At 53.4% G+C, this 9,614-nt stretch overlaps 1 protein-coding gene across 1 annotated transcript in view; it reads left to right on the top strand.

Annotated features, from left to right (window-relative positions):
• Nucleotides 1-417: 417 nt before the first annotated feature.
• The window catches only part of DUOX1 (dual oxidase 1), a 30,315-nt gene continuing 21,118 nt past the window's right edge, over nt 418-9,614 (top strand). The window contains 11 exon segments of the mRNA XM_061181447.1: nt 418-475; nt 2,559-2,642; nt 2,837-3,001; nt 3,779-4,030; nt 4,154-4,285; nt 4,384-4,550; nt 4,938-4,998; nt 5,144-5,237; nt 6,643-6,733; nt 7,772-7,874; nt 8,117-8,289. Of these exon segments, the coding sequence (XP_061037430.1) occupies nt 418-475; nt 2,559-2,642; nt 2,837-3,001; nt 3,779-4,030; nt 4,154-4,285; nt 4,384-4,550; nt 4,938-4,998; nt 5,144-5,237; nt 6,643-6,733; nt 7,772-7,874; nt 8,117-8,289 (1,380 nt within the window).

Below are 9,614 nucleotides of genomic sequence, written 5' to 3'. Positions count from 1 at the left end.
CTCTGTCCAAGGAACACACACACACACACACACACACACACACACACACACACACACAGCAGGAAGCTGAGTCAAAGCAAGGTTTCCAATTAATCTGAGAAAGTTAAGTCCAGAAGGCAGAGATTTCTGTTTGCTTTGTTTATCACTTAATCTCCAGTGCCTAGGTCAGTACCCGCTATGTAGGGGGTGCTTATCAAGTGTTTGTTGAATGAATGAAAGATTCTTGGGAGAGAGTCAGTCTCCTGCCATTTGCAACACACTCTGGTCTTGGCCCAGCCCCGGGCCTTGATTCATAGGGGCCTCAAGAGGCCCTGACTCTCCTGAACTGCTGGAGCTCATTCTCTCCGTCCTTTGTCTTTTTTCTAGGGTCTCCATTTTAGGGTGTTCTAACAACTGAGCCCTATTAACATTTTCATCATGGGCTTCCGCTTGGCTCTGGCATGGACACTCCTGGTTGGGCCATGGGTACCCATGGGTGAGTAGAGATTGGAGGAGAAGCACAGCTAGGAGCAGAGGAACCCAGCATCCTTTGGGGTCCTGCAAGGACAGAAGCTGTGTCATATTCACCTCTGTATCCCTAGTCCCTAGCTAACCCAGCACGCTGCACATGGTAGCTGCTCATTTCAAGCTTCTTGACTAGATGAATGGATAGTGGAGTGAAAATTTTCCCCAAATACACAGAATTAGGGAGCCTTCATCTGCTGTGTAAGCACTTCCTATTTTATTCCTTACAATCTGGGGGCCCTTTCTCTCTCTTCTGTCTTCTCTCTTTCTTCACTCAGTAAGGACCCCAGACACCCCATAGAGGAAAAGACTGATTAGACACACAAAACAATAAAGGATCTTGGTATCGGACTGGACCCAAAGCTAAAGGGAAGTCACCAGTGTTTTAACACAATATGATAAAAACAAAAACAAAAATCAGTAAGATACGGGAGTTTCCTGGTGGCCTAGTGGTTAGAATTCTGGGCTTTCACTGCCTGGCCTGAGTTCAATCCCTGGTCGGGGAACTGATAGCATGGCAAAAAAATAAAAATTAAAAAAAAGAATAATAATATCCATAAGCGTTTGTTACTTCAGCTTTGGACAGTCTCTTATTAGAATCTGAGGCCATTCTCTGTAGTCTGGGTCTCTGAGGAGAAAAGTGAGCTTAAGGTGCCACAAATTAAGTTTAAAAGAGCAAGTCTCTGATCATCAGGGGTGGGGGATGCACGAGGAGAAAGCAGAGAGAATCTGTGGCGTGATCGGTCTTGGCTGGAAGCGATAGCATGGCGAGGCGGCCCGTGCAGCTTCTCCCTTGCCAAAGCCGCTCACATTCCCATTCCTCCCAGTCCTCTCCTTGCCTTGGCCTTGGATTTTCCTTTTTTTCCCCCAGCTCTTGCCTCTTATTCCCAGAGGTATTCTCCCCCATACCCTACCCAAGAGGCGGCCTCCTTGTTCTGCCACCGGTTCATCTTATTTTAGAGATCACATATATGTGGCTGCCCTAGTTCCTGCCCCAAGTCCTGGATCCTTAGTTGAGTTCTTTGCTCAAACATCAGGGCCTGAGTCATCTTCCCTCTCAGATCCCCTGGCGAGTATATGTATGATGTGTGCTGACGTGCGTGCTCCCAGGGCATGGGGCAGGAAAGTAGCTCTGAGATCCTGTCCTTGGTCTGAGTAGAGAGACAACCGGAGGAATGGGTCTCCCTCTGGCTGATGAGAGTCCTTTTCTTTTCTCTGTTCTCTGAGGTGAGCAGAGAGGGAGCCTAAGCCCTGTAGCCTCCTAGTTTGGGGAAAGGACTCTGGCTGGTCATCTGATCTACTGACCAGAAGGATCCTTGCTCCACTTCTGATTCTAGACCCTTCCTTCTGCCCCTACTGCCTGAGTTCTTTCCTCAACAGCTGAGTGCTTCCTCCTAGACCCTAGTTTTTGGAGAATAAAATAGGGTCAATAGAGGAATCACATGGGGAATATGATGCCCCAGAAGAGGAGGCAGCAAAGTTATCCACATGACCAGTCAGTCCCTGATCTCACCCAAGAAACTGGGGAAAAGATCGGGGTAGCAATAGGCCCCAAAGCCACAGCCCCATGGCCCATACCCTTGCTCTGAGAGCGGCTCAACGAGAGAGAGCCAAGCCCCTCTCCATATTTCCCCTGCCCAGGGGTGAGTCACAGAATGATATGTCCTTCACTGGGTGGAAGAGTGGCTGGCTCTTGCACTGTATGATATTTTAGGGCTGGGAACAGTTTCTGTCCTGTCCCCCAGGGAGTTGGGGTGTGAGGGCAGTAGAAGGCTCCTACATCCCTTGCGCCACCACCACTGTTCTCTCTCACCCTTCTCTTCCTCTCTGAGGCCATCTATCAGCACACACTGGCTACACCACTTTAGTGCTCCCTGCCATATTTGTCCAGTGAGCAGCTTAAAGACTGGGCTTGAGTTTGGACATACTTTGCCCTGGGTAAGCTCCCTCCATACCCTACCTCCTGCACTGTGCTGGGTATCCACTTTCGGCTGCTGGCCTGTCCTCTCATGCGCTGACTTGCTCAGCTGCCCCTTCCCCCTGTTCTCACACAGGAGCTCAGAACCCTATTTCATGGGAGGTGCAGCGATTTGATGGGTGGTACAACAACCTCATGGAGCACAGATGGGGCAGCAAAGGTAGGTGAGAGCCAAGTGGAGATGGAGCCCCAGGGTCAGGGAGGTAGCCACCGCTAAGGGGCAAGGGCTGGCAGGTACCAGCAAAGGCTCACCCATTCCTAAGATTTTAGGATCTGTGGTGTGGAAAGGAGCCTGGCAGAGAGGTCAGGGAGCCCCCTGAGGATTCATCCTTGTCGCTACCCCTCCTACTCTAGGCTCTTGGCTGCAGCGCCTCGTCCCAGCCAGCTATGCAGATGGTGTGTACCAGCCCTTCCGAGAGCCTCACCTGCCCAACCCCCGGGCACTTAGCAACACAGCCATGAGGGGCCCCGCAGGGCAGGCCTCCCTGCGAAACCGCACAGTGCTGGGGGTCTTCTTCCGTGAGAGCCTCAACCTCTGGGGAAGGGAGGCCAGTGGGGTCAGCTGGACACCTCTGTGTCTGAGGCGGGGAGTCAGGGAGTGAGAGAGAGAGTGATGGAGGGTCTGAGAGAGGGGGCAAGAGATGGAAGAGGAAGCAATGGGGTGGGGTAGGGGTGGGAGCAGGGGGAGAACGTCTGCTTGGGGGAGGCATAAATCTGCGCCACCTTGAGTTGTTGATGGGAGTGGGGATAGAGGAGCATGGAAATAATCTGGTAGGTACTCTTGGGGGGGCTCTGTTCTCACTCTGCCCCTGTGGCTCCTAGGACAGGTTCAGGGCAGGGTTCTGATTCTGTTAAGAGGGCTGGGGGTGGGCCAGCAAAATGGGGGTGCCAGGTGGGCCTGACTGCAGTGACTGTGGGTTGTTGGCTCCCAGCCGTAATGCTCAGCTCCTGCCGGCCATCCATGGTGCCCACACTTGCTTTCCAGCGTCCAGCGTCCCACTGAGGCTGGCAGGCCCTCTGGGCAGGCTGCTCCCAGCTGCATGTTGGAGCCGGTGCTGCCAGCCCTGTTGCTTAGGCACATTCACTGGGCACCTCCCAGTTACCAAGAAGAAGACCAAACTTAAAACGAAAACAGTTTGGATGAAGGCTTGGGAAGGGGTGGGGAGGTCAAGGCTTACACTTGCCCATAATGGCTTCTGAGTCTTTTGAAGCTTCAAGGGTAGGGGGTGGGGGGTCTAGATACACGGCTCAGTGGCCCTCAGCTGGCCCTCCCACGCCCTCCCCCATTGCGGGCAGGCCACCACGTGCTCTCGGACCTGGTGAGCGTGGAAAAGCCTGGCTGCCCGGCCGAGTTCCTCAACATCCACATCCCGCCCGGAGACCCCGTGTTCGATCGCGACCAGAGCGGGGACGTGGTGCTCTCCTTCCAGAGGAGCCGCTGCGACCCGGAGACCGGACAGAGCCCCAGCAACCCCCGGGACCTGGTGGGCGGGGCAGGCGGCTGGGGGTGGGGCGGGGGCGGGACCTGAGGCAGCTGAGGAGAGGCTCGCACACCCAGCACACCCGCAACGGCCGCCCGGCCCTCGCCCGCCGTGAGCCGCCTCGGCCACCCGACCCCCGGCTCAGCCTCCCGGTGTCCCCGCAGACCAACGAGGCGACGGGAGCGACGAGCTGCGGAGCTTCTCCGGGGGCAGCTGGCGTCGGGGCCCGACCCCGCCTTCCCCCGGGACGCGCAGGACCCCCTGCGCATGTGGACGGCGCCCGACCCCGCCACGGGACGGCGCGGGCCCCGGGGGCTGTACGGTGAGACGGCGGGGGCGAGGGCGGGGGGCCGGCGAGGCGCGCCCCCCTCGGGCCCACCCGCGCTCAACTCCTCCCGTGCGTCCCCACGGCGCGGGCAGCCTTCGGCGCGGAGCGATGGAACCGCGAGCCCTTCGTGCAGGCGCTGGGCCTGCTCTGGTTCCGCTACCACAACCTGTGGGCGCAGAGGCTGGCCCGCCAGCACCCGCTCTGGGGGGACGAGGAGCTGTTCCAGCACGCGCGCAAGAGGGTCATCGCCACCTGCCAGGTCGGTCGCGCGGCACCCCCCCTCCGCCCCCCGTCGCGGTCCCCGGGAGACTCCGCTGCCCCGCACAGCCGTCCATCCTTGGACAAGCCCACCCAGCAACACCCCTCCCCAGACAGCTACGTCTAGGGAAAGCCCCTGAGAGTGATAAGGGGGCAAAGCGCTACTTATACCAGAGGTTTTCTCGTGATTGTTATTTAGCTGCCCCTCCCCGCTGCCCTCGTTCCTCGTGGGCAACGGGAACCTCCGCCCCTCTCCTGTTTGAGTGTCTCTCGCGTGACTGCCGCTGCCTGGTCCTCGTCTCCCACCTAAGCCTTCCTTGAGCTCAGAGCCCTCGTGGCTTGGCTGCTCCAGCGCTGGCCTCCCATTTCCCCCTCTCTTGACCCTCAGAACATCGCGATGTATGAGTGGCTGCCCAGCTTCCTGCAGCAAGCACCGCCGAATTACACAGGTGAGGGAGTTGGGGGAACACCTGGGCTGAGGGGGGTTTGGGGAGGGGGAGGGGGTCAGGATCCATAGGACAAAGACAGGTGGGTTCATGTGATGAGAGTGTGTGAGGGTAAAGAGCCTATTTCTCTTCTTACCCCTGTGGACAGAGTACCGCCCTTTCCTGGACCCCAGCATCTCTCCGGAGTTCCTGGCGGCCTCTGAGCAGTTCTTCACCATGGTGCCCCCTGGCGTCTACATGAGGTGAGGGAGGGGCTCAGATGTTTGTGTGTTTGGAGGAGTGGAGATGTATTATTGAGAAAAATCTGCCTCAGGAGCCCTCAGGACAGGCTTATCAATCAGAAGTGTGCCCATTCCCCAGGGAACAGTGAATATGGAGGGAAAGAAGAACAACAGTTGTTTAAAAAGATACATCATTGTGGTTTTTGAGCACCTTAATGTCCACTTTTCTGCAGCTGGTTTAGATATTAATCCTCCAATTAAAGACGGGCTAATTGAGGTTCAGAGGGTGAGTCACAAAGCCCGCAGGTCTGAACCTCAGGTGTTGACACTACACTGGGGATATTTTTAGCTATAAGGACAGGAAGTGGGGCTTATAAGCCTTTGGAGGGAATTACAATAAAAATGTGTGAGAGCTGAAGAAAAGTATTGACTCCAAAATAATGAAAAGGAAACTTAAAAATATACATATTAAATTAAAAGTATATAAAATAAAGCATGCCAGTCTATTTTTTTACAACTGCATTATAAGTTAAAACAGTTCATGGATTAGATTATTTTTACTCTGGACCAATTTCTGGATATGGCTGATGATGGCCAAGAAATTGTAGTAATTGAGTTATCCATAGACAAGTAATTTCAAAAGAACAATTAATAATCCTTTTTAAAATGTTTTAATTTACATATATAAAAATATATATAAGGAATGTTGCCCACCATCCAGTTCTACAAGGATCAGGTCATTAGCCACTGCAGTCGCCTTCTAACAGTACACCCTGAAAAGGAATTCGGGACAAAAAACAGGATAAGACACTCGGTGCTTTGGGAAAACAAACCCCTTAGATAGTTAGAGATATCTCAGGAAAAAATTTTAATGGACCCAGATTGTTACATCTTCCCATACACAGAAAAACACAAAAACCATTTATTGAGGTATCTGATCCTTGTGACCAGCAGTAACCTTTTACAGAGATGTATGTTTGACTGCACCCATTCCCTAGCCCAAATCCTATATATACTGGGTTCTCCCCCTACCTCTTTGGAGCAGTCCCCTCAGAGCTACTAAGAGGCTGTTTCCTGGCCTATAATCCTCAGTAAGGTTCCTGAATAAAATTGAAACTCACAACTCTTATGTTGTGCATTTTTTCTTTGAGTTGACAGTTTATCTCTCTTTATCTATTGAGAGAGAGAAGAAGAAGAGAGAGAGAATGAAACATGGTAAAATAAGGGATACACTTTTAGACGTTTGGTCTGATGTGGGGAGAGGGGCCTTCCAAAAATTCAGGTTGTTCAGGACCTACCCTGACCATACACCACCTCAAGGAAGCAATAGCCTGGGCCCTTGGCTCTAGCCTTGGAGACCAGAGCTGATGCCTGACATTAGGGCTTCATAGCCTCGGTCACCACTAACCTGCTCCTTGCATTTCAGAAATGCCAGCTGCCACTTCCAGGGGGTCATCAATAGGAACTCAAGTGTCTCCAGAGCTCTCCGGGTCTGCAATAGCTACTGGAGCCGAGAGGTCAGGGCTGGGGACACATATGTGGGTGTGGGTGTGTTGTGGTGTTTGTGTGTTTGTGTTTGAGGGTGTGTGGTGAAGGGGGGCAGTAGGACTGAGGCAGCCAGCTGGGATGGGCTGGGGTAGAGGAAGCAGTCTGGGGCACCCCAGCCATCTCCCCTACCAACTGTCTGAGATGACCAGGTAGCTATACACCGTCAAACGTCAGTCCTCCATGCCCACCTCAGGGCTGTGTGAGGCACAGCAGGGGCCTGTGCAGATGTGGCTCTACATCTATCACTCCCTTCTAGGTTTTCCTTCTCCCTTGACATCTCTGGGTCCCCTGTAGGCAATGGAGTACCCCAGCCATCCCAGCCCCCAAGGAAACTTCCCAGTTAGACACACCAGGGCAGTGTGTGAATGTGAACGTGTGGGGAGTGCAAGGTGGAGAGAGGAATTCTGAGAGATTACCAGGAATCATCTGTCCAGACCAGTATGGGTAAAGAGCGTTGACCATTAATTTAAAGCAAAATCAGATTCTTTGTGTAGAGTGTTCATAAAGGGGGAAGGCGGTGGGAGGAAAGAGGGAAGAGGCAAGCATAGAATCAGTCATGGAGCTGAGATGAAAGAGACCTCAGTGTCCTGCTAATACCTTTTTATTATTTTACTTATTTTATTTGATTAATCCCTAAGGCCCTTTTTATTAAGGGCAGGACACTGAGTTCGGAGAGGTCCTGTCACACAGCTGGTTACTAACTGAGCAAGGACCAAGACCTAGATCTAGTGCCTTTGTCAACCATACCGTCGAGTTTCCTAAAATAGAAGCAAAGTTTTCGGTTCCTTGTGCTTGTGGAGACCTGTGTCCTAGCAGCATGAGCTTTGGATGGGGACACTGCGCACCCTGGGTGGGGAATCAACCTGTAGAGGAGCAATGGCCCCGCAGTTTGGGAGCAAATAGCAGGACTCGGTGGGCCCAGGACATGAACTGTGGGGTTGAGGGAGCCTGGCTGCCCAACCGCTGGCCTCATTAGCCATGCCCCTCTCTTCTCCCCACCCCCAAAGCACCCAAACCTACAAAGAGCTGAAGATGTGGACTCGCTGCTGCTGGGCATGGCCTCCCAGATCACTGAGCGAGAGGACCATGTGGTGGTTGAGGACATATGAGGTGAGGCTGAGGCTGTCCCTGCAGGCTGTGTATGCCTGGCCCCTGGGAAGAAGTTCAGCTGGAGCTCCAGAGTTGGGCAGGGAGGGGTGCCCAGGGCTGGGAGCCTGCACTCTCTCGCTGCTGAGAGAGCTTCTGACCTGCTGACCATGGCTCCCTCTGTATGGCTCAGGTCCCCCTGGGGCTGATTGGAGCCTGGGGCATGGGCTAGAGGAGCTCCCTCAGACTTCGTGTCTCATCCCCAGATTTCTGGCCTGGGCCACTGAAGTTTTCCCGCACAGACCACCTGGCCAGTTGCCTGCAGCGGGGCTGGGATGTGGGCCTGCCCTCTCACACGAAGGCCAGGGCAACACTGGGCCTGCCTCCAGTTACCAGATGGCAGGACGTCAACCCTGCACTCTTCCGGAGTGATGGCACTGTGAGGAGGGGTCAGGACCCAGAGGGCAGGGTGGGAGGTCCAGGGCACACTGGCTTGAGACACGGAAGATGGGCGGCGAACACATGCATCAGAGACAAGCACCTGGTGAGAGGGGCAGGGCTCACCCAGGTCGCTTTTCCCAGTATCACACACCAGGATGGAGGTTACCAGACCACCAGGATTAGGCTTTAGACTCTGTGACTGTGCAGATCCAGCGAATGTTTATTGAGCATCTGTTGCATGCCAGGCACTTAATAGGGTTCATTTCATTTACTCTTCGCAACAACTCCGTAAATGGGTTTAGAAGGTCCTTGACTCAGGAACAAACTGTACTTTCATGCACCAATATTCAAGCTGCTTTTGGGGAGTCAGCTGTCATACCCTGAGCTATCCCCTGGGCAAATGGCATTGCCTGCCAGCCAACAGACCAGTTTTGGCTGCCTTAACATCTTGGCACAGTATTGTTTCTACAAGTGGGTGCCTATTTTATTGTGTTTGCCCTTACTATTTTATAACATTGTTGGAAAGTGGAGAATTAAAGGCTATAAAGAAGTGATATGTACATGAGACTTGTAACCTTTTATAAAATCAATAGGTAGATAGGAATCACCAGCTATGCCAAAGGTAGCAAATCTTTAACTTTGGACTTCCCTGGTGGCGCAGTGGTTGAGAATCCACCTGCCAATGCAGGGGACACGAGTTCGAGCCTCGGTCCGGGAAGATCCCACATGCCACGGAGCAGCTAAGCCGGTGCGCCACAACTACTGAGCCCGCGTGCCACAACTACTAAAGCCTGTGCACCTAGAGCCCAAAGAGCAACAAAGAGAAGCCACCACAATGAGAAGCCCGCGCACCGCATCGAAGAGTAGCCCCCGCTCACCGCAAATAGAGAAACCTGCTCGCAGCAACGAAGACCCAACGCGGCCAAAAATAAATAAATAAATTTATTTTAAAAAATATTTTAAAAAAGAATCTTTAACTTCAGTTGGGCCTCATTGGAATTAAGCTGGTCAAGTGCTTATTTATATTGTAGAGAGAGCTTCCCTGGTGGCGCAGTGGTTAAGAATCCGCCTGCCAATGCAGGGGACATGGGTTCGAACCCTGGTCCAGGAAGATCCCACATGCCACAGAGCAACTAAGCCCGTGTGCCACAACTACTGAGCCTGTGCTCTAGAGCCTGTGAGCCACAACTACTGAGCCCAAGTGCCACAACAACTGAAGCCCACGTGCCTAGAGCCCGTGCTCCACAACAAGAGAAGCCACCGCAATGAGAAGCCCGCGCACCGCATCGAAGAGTAGCCACCACTTGCCGCAACTAGAGAAAG

The sequence above is a fragment of the Eubalaena glacialis genome, chromosome 2 (genome assembly GCF_028564815.1).
Source record: "Eubalaena glacialis isolate mEubGla1 chromosome 2, mEubGla1.1.hap2.+ XY, whole genome shotgun sequence".
In the NCBI taxonomy this organism is placed as follows: Eukaryota; Metazoa; Chordata; class Mammalia; order Artiodactyla; family Balaenidae; genus Eubalaena; species Eubalaena glacialis.
Note: the sequence above shows the minus strand (reverse complement) of the source record. Positions and strands in the feature narration are given on the sequence as shown.